General features: G+C 43.5%; 1 protein-coding gene across 1 annotated transcript in view; it reads left to right on the top strand.

The window, feature by feature from the left end:
• Window positions 1-9,007: 9,007 nt before the first annotated feature.
• LOC124134339 (YY1-associated factor 2-like) overlaps window positions 9,008-26,280 on the top strand; it is a 37,740-nt gene continuing 20,467 nt past the window's right edge. Inside the window, exons 1-2 of the mRNA XM_046499107.1 lie at window positions 9,008-9,114; window positions 9,308-9,433. Coding sequence (XP_046355063.1) covers window positions 9,089-9,114; window positions 9,308-9,433 — 152 coding nt within the window. The 5' untranslated portion in view covers window positions 9,008-9,088. The remainder of the gene's footprint in view (window positions 9,115-9,307; window positions 9,434-26,280) is intronic.

Below are 26,280 nucleotides of genomic sequence, written 5' to 3'. Positions count from 1 at the left end.
ATAACTCTAATGCATAGCCGTGGAGCCTTGACGAGATACATTGACTACAGGAGCATCCCCTAGACTAACATCTAATCTCTGAACTGAAAATATTAAAAATACCTAAGTTATCTTATCTTAGGTCAATATAATGCTCCAAGAGTCTCTTCATTTTCCTGAAGCTGCAGTAACCTAGTTTGGGGTGTATTGGCTATATTTGTTTCAGTGTCTGTATGACAGACGAGAGGATCCATATGTTCCGCGAGGACTTTCAGAATATACGCGCGTACACAGATGGCCTATCGGTCCAAGGAGTTGTTGTTCTGTGCCTGGAGTTGCGTCCCTTGGCAGTGACAGGATACGCTGGTTGTGTACTCGAATCACCATTCCAATTAGGGTCCCTGATATGTCAGCACCAGGCACGGATATACTAGTGGGTTTCACGCGCGTATACCTTTGGGGTTTCTTCTCACATTAAGCTGACAACCTTGGCATAACTGAAATACCCTTCAATGACGCGTTAGCTGCGCAACCCGTAAGTTACCTGTCCGCATGGTAAACAGGAAATAGTGAAATTATAGATGAAGAAATGAAAAAATGAGTGAATCGAAAAAAGAAACAGTAATTGAACAAACATACATTGACACAGATAGTTGGTAATGATATTCGCCCCAGGTTGGTCAACTCCCACCCCTCCCCTTGGCTTGGAGGTGTATGTGTGTGGGGGTGGGGGTGGTGGTAGGGGGGCCGAACTTCATCCTGTCTGAGACTCCAACAATTACTCGGCTAATTTGTCTACTGTTGACTTGAGCACGCCGCTGTAATGGCCAATTCAACACCTACAAAGGTCTTTGCCTATTACATGACACTTTTTTGTTCTATCTTAATTGATGTCAGAAAATGCCCGTATAAAACGTGAAGTCGCATGCCCTGGTCGTCTCCTTATCAAAGCGGTTCCTTTATATAGATGGGCGTTACTGCCGACGTGATACCACGAGACATGCATACGGAGTATGTCACGATAAACTCGCCTCTTTTAACTTAACCATTAAAGTACATAATGAGCCACTATTGTTTTTCTAAATGTTTGGAATATATGTGTTCATTGTTTCGCAAATGTCTGGAATTATTTGTACATTGTTTTGCTAGAAAACATTTTTACAGTATTTGATGAGATGAATGGAATAGCTAAATAATGTATATATAATATATGAAATATATGACCTTTTGGTACATTCGACAGTTAAGATCGATGATGATTAAAGCGGCGTAAAAATCAACTCACTCACTCGGATTTAGTGTGACTGAGTGTCAGATAGTGGATCGATGCTCACACTATCAATCACCTGATCCGTGTCAGATGTTATCTGGCAGCGGTACAAGTGAAGCTACAGTTAGTGAATACAACAGATGTACAGATACAACCGATACAACGGGGTACAATGACAATAGTTACACAGCGGCATGTAATCGGGCATGTCATGGGGTATAGAGAAACTACATGGGTATATAGCTGGAACCACGTGAACCATATTGAGCTGTATAACGAAGATGTCCACGGTATGTGTGAACTACGTGAAACATATTGACCTGGATATCAGGGGTGGTCAGGGCATGTGTGGATTTACGTGAACCATATTGAGCTGTATGACGAGGATGTTCAGGGCATGTGTGGAACTCCGTGGACCATATTGAGCTGTATAACGAGGATCTTCAGGGCACATACATGTATGGAACTCCGTGGACCGTATTGAGCTGTATAACGAGGATGTTCAGGAATGTGTTGAGCTCCGTGGACCATATTGAGCTGTATAACGAGGATCTTCGGGGCACATATATGTATGGAACTCAGTGGACCATACTGAGCTGTATAACGAGGATGTTCGGGGCATGTGTGGAGCTACGTGGACCATATTGAGCTGTATAACGAGGATGTTCAGGAATGTGTTGAGCTCCGTGGACCATATTGAGCTGTATAACGAGGATCTTCGGGGCACATATATGTATGGAACTCAGTGGACCATACTGAGCTGTATAACGAGGATGTTCGGGGCATGTGTGGAGCTACGTGGACCATATTGAGCTGAATAGCGAGGCTGTTCAGGAATGTGTTGAGCTCCGTGGACCATATTGAGCTGTATAACGAGGATCTTCGGGGCACATATATGTATGGAACTCAGTGGACCATACTGAGCTGTATAACGAGGATGTTCGGGGCATGTGTGGAGCTACGTGGACCATATTGAGCTGTATAACGAGGATGTTCAGGAATGTGTTGAGCTCCGTGGACCATATTGAGCTGTATAACGAGGATCTTCGGGGCACATATATGTATGGAACTCAGTGGACCATACTGAGCTGTATAACGAGGATGTTCGGGGCATGTGTGGAGCTACGTGGACCATATTGAGCTGAATAGCGAGGCTGTTCAGGGCTTGTGTGGAACTCCTTGGATCAAACTGTACCAGATATCATGAATGTTATGGGTAAGTGACAAAAATTAAATTGATCATCTATTCTATTTCTTTTGGTGACCTTGCGAACAACCACGGGGTGGTTGTTTCAAACGTGCATCGCAAAGTTGGTCTCCAAACCGTGGGATGCGACCGCAGGTGCTACTATCACCTTCTCTCTCGCCACCAGCGTTATACTGACAGACTGACGACAGTTGGAAATCAGCACATAGTTAAAGTAGCCCCGCCTTTTGTTATGAGACGACAGTGGGTGGCCTAGTGGTTAAATCGTTCTCACCGTGCCGAAGACGGGGTTCTACTCCCCACTCCTGGAGTCCCTCGTTGTAGTATAGCTGAAATAAAGCTCAAAGATGTGAAAAACATCATTTACTACGAAAGCATCGAGCTTCACTCCCACACGTCGAAGCTCTCAACCTGCAAGTCACCATAGCTACGGGTAGCACATCAATTAGATATGTGACGCGTGCAAGTTTTATGTGGGAGGAACGCCTGAGGCAAGAGCAATTATATCTGATAAATCAGTTCAGTTTCATAATAGAGAACAAAAAGAGGTCTAGCCATTTTATTTCTTACGTCGCAGATAAAACAAGTTTCAGTTTTAAATTATATCTAAAATTCCTTCAAATTAACTTTTTCAAAGGAGCACGCCTGGCCCCAGAGAGTAAAAAAGAGAGATGAGAGCGGAGATGTAAGCCGATATTGTGACTTCTCTGTCACCTTTAACGCTGTGGTACACCAAGGCGGGTATAGGGAGTTCAGTGGGTATTGACTGCACCATATATTAACCGAGGCATTATCACGAGGGCTGAAAATAACCTTACACATCCACACGAACAGTGAGTAAGTGTATATATTTGATTTAAAGCCGCTTTGAACAGTTTAACAGTAATTTCAGGGCGACACTTTTACAGTTATATCAGGGCGTGTAAGCTTAAAGTACGAGAGAGTCCCAACATCCGTGTACTGGAGGCCGACCATGCCTAGATTGTAGATGCTAATCCGTCTTTAAGAGACAGCGTGGGGTTCCGGAACTCTTCTGGTCAACGATGACGTCACCATCTCCTGAAACCAACACTAACAAGGGATGACTTAATACAACAACGGAGTAGCCTAGAGGTCTACAAGACGCTCGAATGACCCCTTCACTGAGATATGTAATGTTCAGAACAACATTAAACCAAGTCCGCCTCCCAGATTCAAGAATAAATTAAAACTGAATCCAACTCAAGTCAAGATTGCCTCATCTTAAGGAAATGAAGCCTTGTTCTGTCATCATTTCACGGATTTGACTTCTTATTTTGTCGGTAAATATATATTTTTAAAACGATAACTTATTTTCTGGGACTAATTGTTAGGCTATATTAAACCCAACTCACACACCCGACAAGAGTTAACTTTTAACCTCATAAAATCGGGTGCAATATAATTACTTGAATAGTCAGAACATCCCTTGTTCCTCATCTCCTTACAGTACAGTGTATCGTGTTTTGGTGATTAATGATACTTGTTATTTAAAAAATACTAGACAAGTCGCCTACCGCCTTTCAGAGAAGAACTATGACGGAGAATTATTTAACCTCAAGGTGTCTAAACTCTTATAGCGTCAATTCCGAGAGTGCACGTTGACCTCTTCCAAATCTGTACTTTTTCGGCGATCCTCCCGAAATGCTTGTCCATTTTCTGTTCCACAATACGGCGGGTCATGACTGGATGTGTTCGGTCGGAGGACATAAAGAGAACAGGTAACATCACGTATCACGTGGAATTTGTTTAGATGAGTCAGTTCGCCGTTTGTGTACGTTTCGCATGCAGCTGTGCACATGCAGGGAGTTGATACGATACGTCAGTCAGTTACTCCGTATGTGATGACGGCAAGACAAAGGGCTGTCATGCCCATTGAGCTATGTGTCACACTTCCCATCGACCCAGAAGGACTCAGGCCAATAATAACCGATAAAAACCATACATGTTTATATAGCTACCCTGTGCAAGAAGGTGTTGCGCCACCCGCTGTAAAGCTCAAGCAATGTGATGGCGGAGGATAGCAACCGTAGACAGTCGGAATAATGGCTCTTTCGGGGCCGGTTAGTCCCGGGTTCGAATCCCAGATTCTTCCGATCATGACCCTTGGTCTGTTACTGCTATTCTGTGCTTCTTGGTTTCACCAAAGAGGAAAACTCAATTATCCCGTATTAAGCTGACACGCCGTGGTATAACTGAAATATACTGTTCAAACTTGTTTAAATAATGCAACCGTGAAGATCCGGGGTAGAATAGGTCTTTAGCAACCCATGCATGCCGTAAAAGGCGACTATGCTTGTCATGAGAGGCAACTAGTGGGATCGGGTGGTCAGTTACGCTGACTTGATTGATGCATGTCATCGTATCCCTATTGCGTGGATCGACGCTCAAAATATCAATCACTGGATTGTCTGGTTCAGAGTCAATTATTTACAGACCGCCGCCATATAGCTGGAATATTGCTGAGTAAAACAACGAACATACACACAAACAAGCATAAGGCAACGACAATACTTTAATACCCGCATGGGAATTATGTGTGCTAACAGACAAGTGTGAGTTAGAACAGTAACGCAATGGGGGAAACTACTGATGTAGCGTGGTGTCCCAGAGTGATGCGTATCTTATACACGAGATGAGTATGCTGGTTGTGCAGCACCAGGGCAGTTCCCCCTCTAACCACCATCACTTTGGTCCTGGTGCTGTGTTGTTGCATCACGCGACCTCGGCCTTCACGGCGATACATCGGTGATACTTGGCTTGGCCGAGCTGGACGGATTGCTGCTTGGCAAACATTAATGGCAGGACTATCTTTAGTTTTACAATTAATTTAATTCAATATGCAGCAATGTATTCCTACATTAGGATATAACACAACTGTGTGGTGTTTAGTGGTAATTGATAGGCGAGGGAAAGCATATTTATTCCTACATTAACTAGTTTAATTTCAAGGTCGGGTTTGTAATAACTAGATGATACTGGCTGCATTCTGGATGGCTACTCGTGTGTAAGGTCGTGTAGTGCCAATATATCAGCTCGTTATTTACATAACGTCAATATTTACATTGCAATCCATAGTGCCACCTTTAATAGAGGATGCAATGGAGGTTTTTTCATAAAACAATGATATGATGCTTGCACAGATGCAACATAATGTCTATACATAACGTTTTGCTCAGGATATAACGGGTTATATATAGTGATGGGTAAATGAGGTTTAACGTCGAATGCAAGTTTATTGTGTTTATAAAGCGACGTGCATCTTCGCGCGTGTGTGTGGCTGCTTGAACAAGTCCGGACTTAAACCGGTTTTAATAGTGCATGCTAGCCCACTTAGATACCATGCTGCAGTGTTAGCATGGATACTTCACCCAGACACATTATACTGACTCCGAGCACATCGGTCCTTGTTTTATCCCTTAAATGCCGAGCGCCATGCAGGAGGGGCAACAACAAATACCATATTTGGGTATATGAAGCGGCCACGGGATTGAACCGCCGATCTTTCGATTTCCGGACAGACGTTCTATCCACTAGACCGCGGAGTCGGTCATGATTGCAATGATAAGAAAAAATGGTCTATGCATATCGATCGTGCAGTGATAGGTAATGATGGTGTATGTGTAACGACTGTGCAATGATCTGTAATAACGGCCCATGCATATACCAACCGTGCAATGATAGACATATTGGTCCATACATACCGACCGTGCAATGATACGTAATAATGGTCCATACATACCGACTGTGCAATAACATGCAATACTGGTCCATACATATGGACCGTGCAGTGATACGTAATAATGGTCTATATGTAATGATCGTGCAATGAAACGTATAATGATTATATACATAAACATCGTGGCAACGATATGTTTAGAGGGTCCATACATACCGATCATGCAATGATACGTCATAACGGTACATACATACCGACAGTGCAAGAATACGTCATAACGGTACATACATACCGACCGTGCAATGATACGTCATAACGGTCCATCCATACCGACCGTGCAATGATACGTCATAACGGTACATACATACCGACCGTGCAATGATACGTCATAACGGCCCATACATACCGACAGTGCAAGAATACGTCATAACGGTACATACATACCGACCGTGCAATGATACGTCATAACGGCCCATACATACCGACAGTGCAAGAATACGTCATAACGGTACATACATACCGACCGTGCAATGATACGTCATAACGGTACATACATACCGACCGTGCAATGATACGTCATAACGGCCCATACATACCGACAGTGCAAGAATACGTCATAACGGTACATACATACCGACCGTGCAATGATACGTCATAACGGTCCATACATACCGACCGTGCAATGATACGTCATAACGGTCCATACATACCGACCGTGCAATGATACGTCATAACGGTCCATACATACCGACCGTGCAATGATACGTCATAACGGCCCATACATACCGACCGTGCAAGAATACGTCATAACGGTCCATACATACCGACCGTGCAATGATACGTCATAACGGTCCATACTTACCGACCGTACAATGATACGTCATAACGGTACAAACATACCGACCGTGCAATGATACGTCATAACGGTACATACATACCGACAGTGCAAGAATACGTCATAACGGTACATACATACCGACCGTGCAATGATACGTCATAACGGTCCATACATACCGACCGTGCAATGGTACGTCATAACGGTCCATACATACCAACAGTGCAAGAAGAAATATTGTACGGTTTTCAAGATCTGCTCCGGAAAGGAGCACCAATGCCATTTTCAATATATGCCAAAGTCGTTTGCCACGGAAACTCGAAATACATTTTTTTCAAAAATCCAAAACTATCAAAAGGCACAAGACCTATCTATGTGCCAAGTTTGGTTAAAATATCTGTTATGGTTCTTGAGTTTTTCTCCGGACGGTCGGACGGAAGGACTGACGGACGGCGGACAGCACCCATTCCTTTATCACCCTTTGACTTCATGGCGGGGAAAATAATACATAATGTCCGTGCAATGACGTACATGTATAGCGAGGTGGGGAGCCAGGGTGTTGAGTGTTACGACTAAATTATCTCTACCACTACGTTATCCCACCGCTTTCCATCATAAGACAACAACAAAATGTTGCTGATGCGGCGTACAACGATATTAATTCTGATTCCATCATCAGACAACTCCTGACAACAAACCTCCTTTCATTTCCTTTTAACCAGTTTACTGTAAATATGTTTTAGCTTCTAAAGTACATTTTACCCTCACAATTCCTACATATTTTTTCTCTTAACCTGTCGGAATAATAACTCTAAAGAACTAATGTTATAGTTTCTTGTCATAACCGACTTTAATTAAAATCTTGTATGTCTATATCTCGTACCGAACTGCGGTACTGGGTGATGTAGGCGGACGGTGTGAAAGGCAGTTACGCAACCATATTGGTGTCAATAATTGACACAGGTGTTATATACACACACACTGCAGACTCCAGGGGAACACACCCCATTCGTATTAACTTGTCACCGATGGTGTTTTCTTGTTTACCTTTATAAACAAATTCACCATTGACAGATACAGCACACCTTAAGCTTTGTATGGCCTAGATTATTACGGCTGTGAAATTAAATGACCTCAAATGTCGAAAGGCATAACTTCCAGTCAAGATCTTTATGAAATAATCAAATATTGTGTCATTACGAGATGTCGCGGAACTATATATACAAATATATATGTCGGAATCATTTACACGTACGTGTGGCGGTGAAGAGGATAAATCACATTCGCGTAGCTAGTGATTTTTTTGGTACCATGTCTTTAACCTGAATTATGTCACACTTTGACTATATTGAAGCGGTCTTTATTGGGAACAAAAATACAATTCGTGATCCGAGAATGAATTTGTGTTCCATAACGACGAGAAACACAGTTACTATGAATAAAGGCAATAAACTGTTCAAATATTTCTTAACATTCCGGATATATCACTACAAGCTGTATACTTACGTCGAATATGGCGCAGAGGACAGGGATGTCTTTTTCTGCAGATTATGATATAAATACCACTAGTAGGGGTCATGTCAAAATATATAACAAACAAGCGCCGGTATCACATTGTATTTAAGGTTTCAAAGTCCAACATTATCAACAGCCTCCTGAACTAATTTAAGTTTATTATTTTCATAATTATATCTTCTTTATTGAAGTTTTATATAAAATATATACAACGATAGAAATAGTTTTGATACGATCCCTGTTGTTGTAGGCATTTGTGGTCAAATCTTTATGTGTGGGTTCTCTACGACATTCAGAGAATATCTTCCCTTTATTTAAATCAGTGCTGAAGAAACAGAATCATATATGGGAAAATACTTATCAAAGAAATGGAAAATCAAACTTTGGCCAGAATAAAGTGAGCAGGTGCCCGTTCGTGAAATAGTATTTCGCGCGATATGACGTTGCCGTCAAGCCTGTAAATAAAGATGGTGATTGGTTGAAAAGGGTCACGTGCAGACTCTGTCCGCCATCTTGGACGGAACTGAGACGGCTTGGTTGTATACTGAAAGAAATTTTGTTTGAAATAAGCAAATCGAAGCCTCCATGGAGGAAAAACGGAGCTCAAGCAGGTAGCCCAGATCTTCAATTATACTTCTGCCAAATTACAACGTCGAAGTATATTTCTAAAGTCACTAAAACACCGATAACAATATCGCATCGCGTTGGTTTTGTTCCCTATATATAAACTATGGTTGACCTCGCGAATGAAAATAACTTGCGTCTGTTGACAATCATTATAAACAATGTCCCATGGTCTTGCAGATCAAAACGCCAGTCTAAGTCTGCCCCAGACGAAGGATTCTGGGACTGCAGTGTTTGCACGTACAAAAACTCCCCCGAAGCCTATAAGTGTGAAATGTGCGATGTCCGGAAAGGTACTTCTACCAGGTAAGGCGTTAGATGGTATTACGGCCGTCGCGTGTTCCCGTGTCGTTAACATAAACAATGTCTGTATCACAAACCTTCTAAACACCTACCAAGTGAGAACGTACGTCATTATCAGTGTATTGTGTTTTAGGAGGGTGAACAGAAACCGTATTTTACTATTGTTTACATCAGGTAGGCAGTCTATGCCAAGAACATCTTACCAGCTGATCTAGACAGTGTGACCTACTTACCCATATCTTCTGACTAATCTGACCTACATATAGATGTTACAATGGATGGTAGTGATTGCCCTTCCTGTAAGATTATATTAAGATTTCGTTCATCAATCTGAGTAAAATACTGCATTTTATTATTTTCAACAGCTTAAGTTTTGTGAGTTCCAAAACTGGTGTCTAAATAAAATAATTAATACTTTTCACATATATTAACATTTGTAGTGTAACCACATGTTAAGTTAGAATTTTCATCTATGGTACTTTAGTTGATTTTTTCACTCTTCTATGATGGCATTAAACGTAAGAAATGTTTCTTTTCTAGTTACTATAGTGTCATTGAAATGAATTAACATTTGCCTCCAGGGCGTCCTGTAGATAATTTTACATATCCATGAAATTGATTACAATACACTATTCATACATGGTTTAGATGTCTGAAATGATGAGTTGATATGCAGGTAACATTGATCAGTGATTGTTAGAAACTTTCCACATTTCGTAATTCTAAACTGTATGTATGACAGTATGTTTCTTTTAAGCAGTCAAATGTTGAAAATCAAAGATGAACACGTATCACTTTAAACATTTCTTCTCCTGCTGGATAACATTGATTAAATGCCTCATTATAGTGTAATTACTGATGCATTATCTTACCTCTCACATAAGACAGCTGAATTGTATTAGTCAATGACATTTTGACAAATTTCCATTTAACCCGCCACAGCGAAGGACAACTTGAAAAAATATGCTTTGCCATTAGCTTGGGATACATAGTCACACAAAGGGTACTAACTTCAAAACGCTATTGTGATAAGCCAACAACTCATGATAGGATGGCAATCATAACTTCTCACATATTTTAATGGCAGTATTAGGTTATTAATATAAACATGCACCTTTTGCCAACCATTTTCGATATTTTGTTTACATTTATTATTGTTACCGTTTTCTTGTTACTGAACAATTCTATTGTTTATGTGTGATTGTCTATTAATTATGAGTATCCCTGTGGGGACTCCAGGTTAGAATTAGTCCTCAGCAATCTGTGCTGGTCAACCTAATGAATTGGGTGGTCTGACATGGTGACTTGGATGACTACATGTCATCGTAACCTGATGGACCATTAGTCTCAAATTGAGTTGTCGAATATTTGGGTTTATTTGGTGTTTACAATGGGGCATCTCTGCCTCCATACTCTGCATGTACCTCTACATCAGCCCCTACACCATTCATCTTATGTGGATCTTGCTGAAGGGGGCGGTGTTAAACCAACCTATGCCACCGTGACAAAAGAAAGGGGACACCACTCTCACACAGTGCTGACTGCTTAAAAATTGTACATTACAAGAAAGCCAATGCGTTGGATGTTGGGCATATTTGACTTTATTGAACAATACATAATCCCCTGATTGAAGTATTTATGTATATTTAGCTCTGATTTTACTGCAAGCTGTTAAACTTTGAGTGAGTTTCTGATCTTTCTTGTGACAAGTCCCCAACAAAAAACTTAATCATAAATAACTACATGGGACAGTTGACGGAAATCAGTCCTTTGAACATGTTACGATCAATAGGCTCAAATCTAACACTGTTCTGATCAGATTTTAGATATTGCAGCCTTTATTTTACTGATCACTTATCAGTCTTGACAATTCTTGTGCAGATGAAAATGGAAGGAGGTGTTTCTGCTTGTTGGCTGCATGGGTTTATGCTTGTAAATATATTGATGTGACTCAGTTACGTGTATTGTCAACAGGCTGAAAAAGATAACTGATTATAAGACCAAACCTTTCTAATGTCTTGGTTTACCATTTTACGTGTAAAATGCTGATTATCTGCAAGGTCCAATCAATGGCAGGGTTTATGCTAGTTGACAAGAAGGAAGGGCCCTTTGGTCCATCTGGTCATTGATCATGGGGTCATTTAAAAAAAGGCAGGATCACTTTCAATAGGATAGCCGTAAACTACTTGGTAGTCTTTTCAGAATGGTTGGTCAAGGTGCTAGTTCGGTGAGTTAACTAAGTGCCGTTTGCAGGCAATTTGGGAAAAATGTTATTAATTTGATAAAATTGTTTAGGGGCACGGGTGGCCCAGTCGTCTAAGGCATCCCTTAGGCAAGCCAGAAACCTATGATTGTGAATTCAAATCCCGATTTTCCCCGATTATATTTCTTGGTTTGTCAGCACCATACCCCTGCTTGTGGGTTTCACCAAAGTGGTAAACGTCTCAGACCTGCATCACCTTGGGCTTTCCTCCCACATTAAGCTGACACGCCGTGATATAACTGGAATACTGTTAAAAGTGGTGTTAATACAAGTCATCTGAACAAAACCATAACATTAGTTATTACTGTATAAGTTGAATGGGGGAACCAATTTTTAGTTTTTATGGACATTTGCTGGAGACTAAGGAAATAATGTCAACCTCTTCTCTTTGAATAAGTGATTGGTTTGGGACAGTTTTTAATCCCTTGTGGGAGCAGAGTTGCAACCATCTTGCTGTTACACATTCTGTTTGGCTTGTTGTTATATCTGCTGTTTGGCTTGCTGTTACACTTGCTGTTTGGCTTGCTGTTACACTTGCTGTTTGGCTTGCTGTTACACTTGATGTTACACTTGCTGTTTGACTTGCTGTTTGGCTTGCTGCTACACCTGATGTTACGATTGCTGTTTGGCTTGCTGTTACACCTGCTGTTACACTTGCTGCTACACTTGCTGTTTGGCTTGCTGTTACACTTGCTGTTTGGCTTGCTGTTACACTTGCTGCTACACTTGCTGTTTGGCTTGCTGTTACACTTGCTGTTTGGCTTGCTGTTACACTTGCTGCTACACTTGCTGTTTGGCTTGCTGTTACACTTGCTGTTTGGCTTGCTGTTACACTTGCTGTTTCACTTGCTGTTTGACTTGCTGTTTGGCTTGCTGCTACACTTGCTGTTTGGCTTGCTGTTACACCTGCTGTTACACTTGCTGCTACACTTGCTGTTTGGCTTGCTGTTACACTTGCTGTTTGGCTTGCTGCTACACTTGCTGTTTGGCTTGCTGTTACACTTGCTGTTTGGTTTGCTGTTACACTTGATGTTACACTTGCTATTTGGCTTGCTGTTCCACTTGCTGTTTGGCTTGCTGTTACACTTGCTGTTACACTTGCTGTTTGACTTGCTGCTACACTTGCTGTTTGGCTTGCTCTTACACTTGCTGTTTGGCTTGCTGTTACACTTGCTGTTACACTTGCTGTTCGGCTTGCTGTTACACTTGCTGTTACACTTGCTGTTTGGCTTGCTGTTCCACTTGCTGTTACACTTGCTGTTCGGCTTGCTGTTCGGCTTGCTGTTACACTTGTCATTTGGCTTGCTGTTACACTTGGTGTTACACTTGGTGTTTGGCTTGCTGTTACACTTGGTGTTTGGCTTGCTGTTACACTTGGTGTTTGGCTTGTTGTTACACTTGCTGTTTGGCTTGCTGTTACACCTGCTGTTTGGCTTGCTGTTACACCTGCTGTTTGGCTTGCTGTTACACTTGCTGTTTGGCTTGCTGTTACACTTGCTGTTTGGCTTGCTGTTACACCTGCTGTTTGGCTTGCTGTTACACCTGCTGTTTGGCTTGCTGTTACACCTGCTGTTTGGCTTGCTGTTACACTTGCTGTTCGGCTTGCTGTTACACTTGCTGTTTGGCTTGCTGATCTCCAAATTCCGACCAGTCCGCTTCCAACTGTCCTGCCTGATGGGTAATGGTCTATCCATGTAGATAAACAATAAACCAATCATAACACTGTTTATATGTGACACGGACCAATCAAACAGAGCGTCTTAAATGTAGATACTGCAACATAGCTCCTTGCAGTGATGCCTCATTCACTGTGCGATCATGTGAGTGCACACACTGTGATAGAGCTTGCTTTGTAATGTTGCACACTGCTCACTTCCGATGTAAATGAATGTTAATGTGATATTATAATGCATTTTCAGGTTGTAAATGTAATTTGACACTTTTTCAAATGATCCACTAGTATTATTTTTTGTGCCATCACTGAAATAGATGTGATGCCATTTTCTTGAATGAATTCGGCTTTTAAGTTACTCATTGAAGTCTGTCTGCATTTGTGTGGCAAGGGTGATGATAGATCTGATTTCTTGAAATTGAAGATGCAAGATGTTTTCATAACCACAATCCCAAATTGGCATTATTTGGTACATGACTCCATGTTGTTTTGTAACACTCCCAGGTCAGATATATGTGTCTGTAAGTTTGAATTTATATGTGTGAAGGCTGGTCATATATTTGAGTGCCATTCATAGGTGGAAATGTTTTCTAATTCACTGGAGGATGTATGTATGTCTCAAGGTCAAGTGCCTTGTTGACAGAAACCTGGAGTAATTAGCATTTGTCTGTACAACATCATTGATTCAGTGAGGGGTCGTATAGAAAGGATTGTGTCAATTTTGCAATGGAAATATAAAACGTCAACGCCAGAGATTAACCAGTTTCAGTTATCCATCGAAACAGATTCCATTGGGCGTAAGGCGGATTAGCAGTGAAAATATTTGAATGGATAACTGAAAATCGGTGATAGCACCAGGTGTTCGTGAAAAGGGTAAGCATGTCCTGCCCTGACTGAAGCACCCACCAGATATTTGTGGCAGTTGACGAGTTGATCTTTTTATATGCTTTCATCTGGAGAAGTGTAATAGAATGAAAGATATATATGTACATGATGTAATTGTCATATATGTGAAGGTTTCTGTTAATCACAATTGACACTTTGATCTTATTTCATCATGATAGTGAAGTCTTAACTTGCATGTGTTGTATATGCAAATGGCAGAATCGCCCAAGACTTTCCTCACAAATGTCCGATCAATTTGGATGTGACAATACTGCAGTGTCAATTTGCACGAGTATCAGCTTCCTTCAGCAAGCATGAACAAGTCAACAAACAAACAGCCATTTCCATTACCTGAAGAAGCAGCAAGATCAGCGCTTTTCTTGGGCACGCTCGGTCTGGACTCAGTTTTCATAACACTAATGTTAGAAGCTAAGGTTTAGGTGGATCCTAGACTCAAATACTAAAGGAGCAAACCTCAAGTCTTGAAGCAGTGATGGATAAATATGCGTTGGATAAACTATTATATCTTTAACATAAGGGGAACCCCCCCCCCCCACTCCCATGCCAAATGATTGGCCCCCATGTAGAATTATGCTCACAGAAAAACTTACATTAAAGTGACACAAATTTTGCAATTCACACTCAGGAGACTGCCTCCGTGGTGTATATGGATAGAGTGTTTGCCTGGAGAATGGAAGGCTGGTGGATTGATCCGTGCCCACGTCATACCAAAATATGGTACTTGTTGTTACCCTTCCTGGTGCTCTGCCTTAAGAGGATAAAACAAGGACTGGTCAGCTCAGAATCGGTACACTGTGTCTGAGAGGGGTTAACTTGCAGCATGTAAGACTAACACCTAGTCTCTGAAAATATACAATTTTAACAGAAACAAATAACTACATGTAAATTCAAAAGGAGCCTCAGTGAGATGAGTGATTAAGAACCTGAATGTGTGGAAAATCTAGACTTGCTTCATTTAGGACTATAGCATTACAGTAAGGGCTGGGCGATAGGGAATATAATATGGTTCAGGGACTGTGAGACATGTTATCTCAGTGGGCTTGCACTATAAAACCGGCATTAGTCTGGACAAGTTAAAGCAGCTGTACATTCATACACGTTGCTATGTAAGTGCAATAATCTTGAACATGATGAAGACCCATTTTACCTCACCTCACCTCACACTCAGGAGCCTGGATAGCCAACAGATTCAGTGTTTAGTTACATCCTATGACATGATGTATATGTTCCATGCAATCTTATGTTGCTGATTGGATTTTGATACAGACCCTGCGTGGTCACATGAGACGATCCACTTAAAGCCATACATTTCATGGAAGGTTATCTTGACCAGTGGTCAGTAGTACCTGGTGAAACGTCATCCAATCAGATGCTTGTATTATAAAGTACACATTTTGATTGGCGTATATTTCAGAAGAGAACATTTTGTTCCTGTAAACAGAAGTAGGAGCTTAGAAGGAATTTGTCATGAGATTTTTACGTAGAAATTGATATTAATAAAACATTGATAAAGTGGTTACAATGTTCATAATCACGAGACCATTTTGGTACAGATTCACACCATATTATCTTGAACTTAATATCTGAATGTACAGGACCCGTGAAGATCCGGGGTAGAATAGGTCTTCAGCAACCCATGCTTGCCGTAAAAGGCAACTATGCTTGTTGTAAAAGGCGACTAACGGGATCGGGTGGTCAGGCTCGCTTGACTTGGATGATGCATGTCATCGATCCCAATTGCGTGGATCGATAATCATGATATCAATCACTGGATTGTCTGGTCCAGACTCGATTATTTACAGACCGCCGTCATTTAGCTGGAATATTGCTGAGTGCGGCGTTAAACAACAAACTAACCAACTGAATGTACAGATGTTTTGTAACTATTAGACTGCTGGAGTAGAGAAGCCTGTGATAACCATGTTCGAAGTTATCTACTTAAGCTTGAAAGTCAAGGGGTCCTTGTTCTAACCCTATCGTTAAAAGTTAAAGATTTTGGTGGTTCCCGAGATTCAAATACTATCTGTGCAAACTTGTGGACCCCACTTAATTTTAAACACTGCTAACTGTCCCTTTATCTCAAATTCAACATGCAAATATCAAGACTAGAGTTTTGAAAATATTAGTTTCTTCCAACTATGTTTTTATTATTTTTATTTATTACTTTTATCATACTTTTGGAGATGGTACAAGGGGCTATTTAAAGTGGTGTCACATGTTTCTGCACAAAGTCTTATCCGGCAGCTGTGCTTGTATCGGGGGGTTCAAATCCCAAAGCTTCCATCATGATGATCCAGCATCAGTGACCTGCACAGGTTTAGATTCCATCCCACATTAAGTTGACACACTGGGATATAACTGAAATTATGTTCAGGCCAGCATTAAACCCAACTCACTCACTTATAAGGTAGCTGTAACTGTCGTAAGATCAAGAATGATACAATTAAGAAAATGAGAGTCTTGATAACCATTTAGAAGTTGGATGCAATAACCTTCATTGACAAGGAGACCAGTGAAGAATAGGTCTTCAACAACCCATTGTTGTTGTAAGAGGAGACTAAGGTGATTGGGTGGTCATGCGATCAATCACTGGATTGTCTGGTCCAGACTTGATTATTTGCAGACCGCCACCATATAGCTGGAATATTGCTGAGTGTGGCGTCAAACAAACAAACAAACACTGACAAGGAGTATTGTATAAAAAACTTCTTCATTATATACATTCACACCGTTTCAGGGCTACTTGGCCTGCTCATTCATCATTCACGACCAAGTAGCTCTGAAGCAGTGTTGCTGTATGTAAGAGAAGGTGTTATCCATAATACTCCTTTTCGAAATTCATATATTAGTCTGAATAGTTCCTATTTTGCGGTCCATATTTTCTGTTTTACAGTATTTTCCCCATATCCTTGTGTACTATGTCATTTTATTCACACTCAAATATCCAGCACTGAATGTTACATCAGTCTCTTCAGGTAACCATGGTAACATTTTGTGACCTTAAACCAGGCAATTAGAACATTGCAATCCATACCGTAATATCCTGTTCCGTGATGAAATATTTACATATGTCATTCATACCAAAAGAGGAAAACAAATATCATTCATTTCTTACCCCATGGGGATTCCCCAAGAAATATGCTGGATGTATGAGGAGGATTTATTGGTTCAAGTGGTCAGACTCACAGACTTGGTGAATTGTGTGTTATCGTTCCCAGACAGCATGAATCATTGCTTGTATATCATGCACTAGTCCTTATAATGATGACAGACCCGTGAAGATTCCGGGGTAGAATAGGTCCTCAGCAACCCATACTTGCCGTAAAAGGCGACTATGCTTGTCGTAAAAGGCGACTAACGGGATCGGGAGGTCAGGCTCGCTGACTTGGTTGATACATGTCATCGATCCCAATTGCGTGGATTGATGCTCATGATGTCAATCACTCGATTATTTTACAGACCGCCGCATATAGCTGGAATATTGCTGAGTGCGACGTTAAACAACAAACAAACAAAACTATAATGATGACATATGGCAAAAGCCTTACAAATGGGAAATTGTTATCAGTCCTTATGATACCTTAACTATTGGGCACTTTGGCAAGGACTACAGGACTATTGCCAATTTCTAATGCTGCTGGTTTGTTTGTCCAGACTTTGATTAATTACAGGTCATTGTAATATATCTGGAATACTGCAGAGTACAGCGCTAAAAGAGTCAAATAAATAGAATCTGATTATTTTCTCTATTGATATTTTTCATGTTTGTATCACAGAGAAGTTGCAAAGTTTGATCTGTCACAGGGCATTGTCCGAGGAACCTCTCCCTGTGTACTGTGTAACACTGGAGCACCTTGATGTGGGTAGCATCCTCATGTTGTGGTCTGGTCACACCCAGTGAACTCTGCAGCATGGCTAAATGTCTCCTTCACCTTAATGGCAGCTGACAGAAACAACAGGAGAAACAGTAATCAGCACCATGGGCAGATCACGTTTCCTGGGATAGTCCGCCAAACTGCAGCACCCCACAGAACTACAGGCATGGCTTGTGTCTTACAGCTGTCTTGTCCAACCTTTAGTTCCGCTATGGTATCACCTGGTCTGTGGTATGGGCCAGTCCATGTTGAGTTGAGGGTGAGAGGTTGTACGGAAGTTCTATGCCGCCAGATGTTCCTGTAACACTTGTTTGATCTATCTTGTGATTTGTTCTCCATTTGTCTACAGATACTGGGAAGGAGGGTTGTAGTGAGGGGGATCGGAAAAGGGGATTTAGTTCACGATTAGTTCACTTCCTGTTACCTTAAATTAGATTAGTGGACTTGAGTTTGACAAGTTTAAACCCAAGAGTTTTTATAATATATGTCGAAAAACGGACCCAACAAAATCAATGTAATTCCACTTAATCAAAAAAATTGTGAGTAGATACAATGTTTTTGGTGTTTACAATTTGATAAGATAATATTTCATAACACCATGCATGGGGTTAATCTCCATGATCTCAGTGATATGTCAAGCATAGACGTTGATGCTGGACTGTGAGACAAGATGACGTTTTATTTCATGAAGAGTTAGAGTATCGCCTGTGAATAGTGAATTACTCAGCAGGTGGTAGTTCAGAGAGACACCATTTAATATTGCATGGCAGTTTGTCGAAACAGATTTATTTTCCATCTGATTACTGAGTGAAACCCCTCCCACCCACTTCGCAGAGTTGTAAATTGAAATATGCGGCTAGGGGATTTTCATCTCTGTCTAGTCCACAGAAGTTAAGATACCTTCTTTCATGTTGAACCAGAAGTCTCATCAAATCATTGCAAGTACCTTTTTTACATCAATAATTAGGGGGAAGAAAAAACATTTTCTTTCAGAACTAATTTCATAAGATTTTATGTATCCTTAAGATGAAGCACAAGCGGACTATTTAGGCATCTGTGAAGTTGCATCAATAGAGCGCGTTTGGACGCTATGAAAACGGGTTTAAGTGGTGTACTTCAGGCATGAGCTAGAGTGCCATTAATCTTCAGACTTCACCAGAACACTCTCTGACATCATTGGAGCGCACCCAGGCATCAATAGAGCACACCCAGACATCAATAGAGCACACCCAGACAGCAATAAAGCACACCCAGACATCAATAGAACACACCCAGGCATCAATAGAGCACACCCAGACAGCAATAAAGCACACCCAGACATCAATAGAGCACACCCAGGCAGCAATAGAGCACACCCAGACAGCAATAAAGCACACCCAGACATCAATAGAGCACTTCCAGGCAGCAATAGAGCACACCCAGACATCAATAGAGCACACCCAGACAGCAATAAAGCACACCCAGGCATCAATAGAACACACCCAGGCATCAATAGAGCACACACAGGCATCAATAGAGCACACCCAGGCATCACTAGAGCACACCCAGACATCAATAGAGCATCAATAGAACACACCCAGGCAGCAATAGAGCACACCCAGGCAGCAATAGAGCACACACAGGCAGCAATAGAGCACACCCAGGCATCAATAGAACACACCCAGGCAGCAATAGAGCACACACAGGCAGCAATAGAACACACTCAGGCATCAAAAGAGCACACACAGGCAGCAATAGAGCACACACAGGCAGCAATAGAGCACACCCAGGCATCAATAGAGCACACCCAGGCAGCAATAGAGTACACCCAGGCAGCAATAGAACACACCCAGGCAGCAATAGAACACACCCAGGCAGCAATAGAGCACACCCAGGCAGCAATAGAACACACACAGGCATCAATAGAGCACACCCAGGCATCAAAAGGGCACACCCAGACAGCAATAGAACACACACAGGCATCAATAGAGCACACCCAGGCATCAATAGAGCACACCAAGGCAGCAATAGAGTACACCCAGGCTGTAATAGAACACACCCAGGCAGCAATAGAGCACACCCAGGCAGCAATAGAACACACACAGGCATCAATAGAGCACACACAGGCAGCAATAGAGCACACCCAGACAGCAATAGAACACACACAGGCATCAATAGAGCACACCCAGGCATCAATAGAGCACACTCAGGCATCAATAGAGCACACACAGGCATCAATAGAGCACACCCAGACATCAATAGAGCACACCCAGACAGCAATAGAACACACACAGGCATCAATAGAGCACACCCAGACATCAATAGAACACACCAAGGCAGCAATAGAGCACACACAGGCAGCAATAGAGCACATCCAGGCATCAATAGAACACACCCAGGCAGCAATAGAGCACACCCAGGCAGCAATAGAGCACACACAGGCAGCGATAGAACACACTCAGGCATCAATAGAGCACACACAGGCAGCAATAGAGCACACACAGGCAGCAATAGAGCACACACAGGCAGCAATAGAGCACACCCAGGCATCAATAGAACACACCCAGGCAGCAATAGAGCACACCCAGGCAGCAATAGAGCACACACAGGCAGCAATAGAACACACTCAGGCAGCAATAGAGCACACACAGGCAGCAATAGAACACATTCAGGCATCAATAGAGCACACCCAGGCAGCAATAGAGCACACCCAGGCAGCAATAGAGCACACCCAGGCATCAATAGAGCACACCCAGGCAGCAATAGAGCACACACAGGCAGCAATAGAGCACACACAGGCAGCAATAGAACACACTCAGGCATCAATAGAGCACACCCAGGCAGCAATAGAGCACACCCAGGCATCAATAGAGCACACCCAGGCATCAATAGAGCACACCCAGGCAGCAATAGAGCACACACAGGCAGCAATAGAGCACACCAGAGGCATCAGTTAGGTGCAATCAGTCATCCATTATACAACAAATTTAATTAATATTACATAAGACCTGGCCTTCAAATTTAGAGATTAATGTAGTTTTGTAAATTATGGTTGTAGTTATTTATCTAGACCTGCTCAGAAGCTGATATTAGCCCCAAGTATGCAGCAAATGTCAGTACAAATTCCCCAATTGAAATAAAACATATGGACAGAGAACATTTGTTTCATCCAAACAATTTCTAGAATCTGAGTAATATATCATCAGGAATCAACCCTCCTTGTCATAAAATATACAAATATGGGGTTATTATCATGAAGGAATATACCTCAATTAATCATGTTCCTCTCCAAGCTCCCCCACAGCAAATCTCCAGCCAGCAGAGGGACTGATGACACGTGATCTCACCACTCATGGGAGTTTACAGGCCTGTGGAAATGTTGCCTGTATGCTGTCACATTTATGTAACACATTTCATCTTGTATCAACTATCTGTCTGTACTCATCACAGCTCAGTGACTGTTATTACAATATATAGCAATGTAGTAGCAAGTATCTACATATGGAATTGATCTAGTTATGATAAATATCAGATCTCATGATTCTTGCTGAAAAATCAGGACCTGAAGTTTCAAGAACAGTTTCTCCAGATGGTTGCTAGTACTGGGTCTTATCATGCGATGCTCTGAAGCAAAGTCTGGTCCAGACTCGATTATTTACAGACCACCGTCATATAGCTGGAATATTGCTGAGTGCCGCGTAAAACAAAAAACAAACAATCTTTGAAAACCAAACCAAATGTGCTTTATAAAGAAAATAGCACAGGATACATTTTAGAAATGACTATTTTATATCAAAATATGAAGTGAGTAGTGCTTTTCTTTTTTCCATGTGTATAGGGTTACCTGACACTATTTATCCTCTAGTGTACCATCTCTTGTGTAAGGTCTTGAGGTCACCCTGATGTATGACATACGCGGCCTGAACAAGGAAATGGTGTGTGCTACTTGCGTAAAATGGTGTTCCGTGTGGACGTGGGGTATGGTAATAGTTGACACTGTCGTCCGTATAGTGACAGCATACATCAGTCAGACATCTACGACGTCTACAGCAACACCCACGGCTGACTTATGCCAATAAAAAAAGGACATTAAAACACTTTCATTGGTAAAATAAAATGCTTTTGGTATTAAACTGTTAGTGAGAGAGCACCAGAACGGAGAACACTGAGAAGAGAGTCAGAAGTTCTGTTTGATAGATAACCACTTGTTATATACACTGGCAGTCACGTCATACAACAGATGATTGAAACTAGGCTGTACTGAATAATAAGTCTTTGGGTGTATAGTAATTCTGTCCTTACAATAGGCCAGTGTAGATAAGCAGACAAACACACCAGGGTCAACATGTTCTTAATATTTATGTAATCTAGAAATTATGATTCAAACTTAAAATTATTACCTAATAAACTTGTGTAAGTCTAGATAGAAACGTGTCGTGTTGTGGCTGGTGGTAGTGTGTAGCTGTCGTGTAGGGTCGTAATTTAGAATTGCTCTGAATGTCAGAAAACAGCTTTAACAGAGGTGGTCCATTCAGGGTGGATGACCAAGTGGTGGACCAACAGTGTAGGTGTAAACAAGTATGGCCTAGGGGTAGATTGGGGTAGGGGGTAGACCATGGGTGGCCCAGGGGTAGGGGGTAGACCATGGGTGGCCCTGGGGTAGATTTGGGGAGGGGGTAGACCATGGGTGGCCCAGGGGTAGGGGGAAGACCATGGGTGGCCCTGGGGTAGATTGGGGGAGGGGGTAGACCATGGGTGGCCCAGGGGTAGATTGGGGGAGGGGTAGACTATGGGTGGCCCAGGGGTAGATGGGGAGGGGGTAGACCATGGGCGGCCCAGGGGTAGGGGGTAGACCATTGGTGGCCCTGGGGTAGATTGGGGGAGGGGGTAGACCATGGGTGGCCCTGGGGTAGATGGGGAGGGGTAGACCATGGGTGGCCCTGGGGTAGATGGGGAGGGGGTAGACCATGGGTGGCCCATGGGTAGACCATGGATGGCCCAGGGGTAGATTGGGGGAGGGGGTAGACCATGGGTGGCCCTGGGGTAGATGGGGAGGGGGTAGACCATGGGTGGCCCTGGGGTAGATGGGGAGAGGGTAGACCATGGGTGGCCCTGGGGTAGATTGGGGGAGGGGGTAGACCATGGGTGGCCCTGGGGTAGATGGGGAGGGGGTAGACCATGGGTGGCCCTGGGGTAGATGGGGAGAGGGTAGACCATGGGTGGCCCTGGGGTAGATTGGGGGAGGGGTAGACTATGGGTGGCCCATGGGTAGACCATGGGTGGCCTCAGGGTAGATGGGGAGGGGGTAGACCATGGGTGGCCCTGGATGACCAAGTGGTGGACCAACAGTGTAGGTGTAAACAAGTATGGCCTAGGGGTAGATTGGGGGAGGGGGTAGACCATGGGTGGCCCAGGGGTAGGGGGTAGACCATGGGTGGCCCTGGGGTAGAATTGGGGAGGGGGTAGACCATGGGTGGCCCAGGGGTAGGGGGTAGACCATGGGTGGCCCTGGGGTAGATTGGGGGAGGGGGTAGACCATGGGTGGCCCAGGGGTAGATTGGGGGACGGGTAGACTATGGGTGGCCCAGGGGTAGATTGGAGTAGGGGGTGGACCACGGGAGGTCCAGGGGTAGATTGGGGAGGGGGTAGACCATGGGTGGACCAGGGGTAGATTGGGGGAGAGGTGGATTGGGGGACGGGGTAGACCATGTGTGGCCAAGGGGTAGAATGGGGAAGGGGGTAGACCATGGGTGGCCCAGGGGTAGGGGTAGACCACAAGTGGCCCAGGGGTAGATTGGAGTAGGGGGTGGACCACAGGAGGTCCAGGGGTAGATTGGGGAGGGGGTAGACCATGGGTGGCCCTGGGGTAGATGGGGAGGGGGTAGACCATGGGTGGCCCAGGGGTAGGGGGTAGACCATTGGTGGCCCTGGGGTAGATTGGGGGAGGGGGTAGACCATGGGTGGCCCTGGGGTAGATGGGGAGGGGGTAGACCATGGGTGGCCCCGGGGTAGATGGGGAGGGGGTAGACCATGGGTGGCCCATGGGTAGACCATGGGTGGCCCAGGGGTAGATTGGGGGAGGGGGTAGACCATGGGTGGCCTTGGGGTAGATGGGGAGGGGGTAGACATGGGTGGCCCTGGGGTAGATGGGGAGAGGGTAGACCATGGGTGGCCCTGGGGTAGATTGGGGGAGGGGTAGACTATGGGTGGCCCATGGGTAGACCATGGGTGGCCCTGGGGTAGATGGGGAGGGGGTAGACCATGGGTGGCCCTGGGGTAGATGGGGAGAGGGTAGACCATGGGTGGCCCTGGGGTAGATTGGGGGAGGGGTAGACTATGGGTGGCCCATGGGTAGACCATGGGTGGCCCTGGGGTAGATGGGGAGGGGGTAGACCATGGGTGGCCCTGGGGTAGATTGGGGGAGAGGTAGACTATGGGTGACCCATGGGTAGACCATGGGTGGCCCAGGGGTAGATTGGGGGAGAGGGTAGATAGGGGGATGGGGTAGACCATGTGTGGCCAAGGGCTAGAATGGGGAAGGGGGTAGACCATGAGTGGCCCAGCGGTAGGGGTAGTCCACAAGTGGCCCAGGGGTAGATTGGAGTAGGGGGTGGACCACGGGAGGCCCAGGGGTAGATTGGGGAGGGGGTAGACCATGGTCAACCAGGGGTAGATTTGGGGAGGGGGTAGACAATGAGTGGCCCAGGGGTAGGGGTAGACCACGAGTGGCCCAGGGGTAGATTGGAGTAGGGGGTAGACCACGGGAGGCCCAGGGGTAGATTGGGGGAGGGAGTAGACCATGGGTGGCCCTGGGGTAGATTGGAGTAGGGGGTAGACCACGGGAGGCCCAGGGGTAGATAGGGGGACGGGGTAGACCATGGGTGGCCAAGGGCTAGAATGGGGGAGGGAGTAGACCATGGGTGGCCCAGGGGTAGATTAGGGAAAGGGGTAGATTGGGGGAGGGAGTAGACATGAGTCGCCCAGGAGTATTTGGGTTGTTATGTTATTTACCAGAGGCTGTGCTACATATTCCTTTAGTTCTAGTTTTATGAAATTACTGTTGCTTTTTGTTGCTGTATGTAGTCATATATAATATGACTTTTTTAACCTATAAAATATACAGTTGACGGGAGAAGAAGAAATTCCTATTTTTTATCTTTCGTTGTTTGTTTGCTCATGCTTTGTGATGGTTAAACTGAAGTATAAGTAAAAAAGACGTAAAAGAACAAAATATGATGAGACAAATTTGTATCTCTTGATGCGGTGTTTACTCTGAATCCTGCAAGACCATCCTATTGTCTCATCATGCTATGACGATGCTTCTGTGACTTGGGTGGCAGAGTTGAAGTCAATGTTTTTATTAATTTTCACTTTTGACACATTCCCCCAAGGTCACTATATTGGAAGAGTGGCTATTGCGTTTCTCTTTGCACATGTATTATGACTGTCTGATGAGGTCAGTGTATAATCTAATCACACACATGTTCACTATCAGATGATGGGGTAGGCCAGGTGGGATGGGGTGCTGTGGGGGGCAGGGGGTGTCTGTGCAGGGGTGAGGGAATTAAGTCTGAGACTGCCCAGACAGGGATGGGCGGAAGTGGTGATTTCCTCTACTTGTCTTTTTACACGAACATTAACGTGATTAAGGGACCGTCTCAATATCTTCATGTGTGTGTGGAGTGCCTTGGTCCATGGACTGACCTCCATTTCCAGTCATGGTCTAGACAGTGTAATTAGTAGGGGGTGTCACGATTCACCAGTACATTGGTGCATCGCTAATATTTTTAGACAATTCATATTTTAATCCTGTATTGATTCATGTCGTTTCACTCTTGGAACATAAAAACAGCAATGGAATGAATTTGTTGGCAAAATCAGAAAATGGGTCCTACATGCATTTTAATAAACTATTTTATCATTTTTAATCTATTTTACATCTACATTGTTTTATGACATTAATTCTGTTTTAGGCTTTTTCTAACTGACGTTGACACTCCAGTGTCATCTGAAATAGATATTGATGGAAATGTGACCTATTTAGTTTCAAATATGAGACCAAATTGGAAATTTCAAGCCTTTTAACTTACCCGGTACTACTTTTTATGCCCTATGAAATATAAAAATCAATCCCAAGTGCAGCGGATTAAGTATT

Source organism: Haliotis rufescens, unplaced genomic scaffold (genome assembly GCF_023055435.1).
Source record: "Haliotis rufescens isolate VD_foot unplaced genomic scaffold, xgHalRufe1.0.p SCAF_16, whole genome shotgun sequence".
Taxonomy (NCBI): domain Eukaryota; kingdom Metazoa; phylum Mollusca; class Gastropoda; order Lepetellida; family Haliotidae; genus Haliotis; species Haliotis rufescens.
The sequence above is the reverse complement of the archived record's forward strand: the minus strand, read 5'-3'. Positions and strand labels throughout refer to the sequence as shown.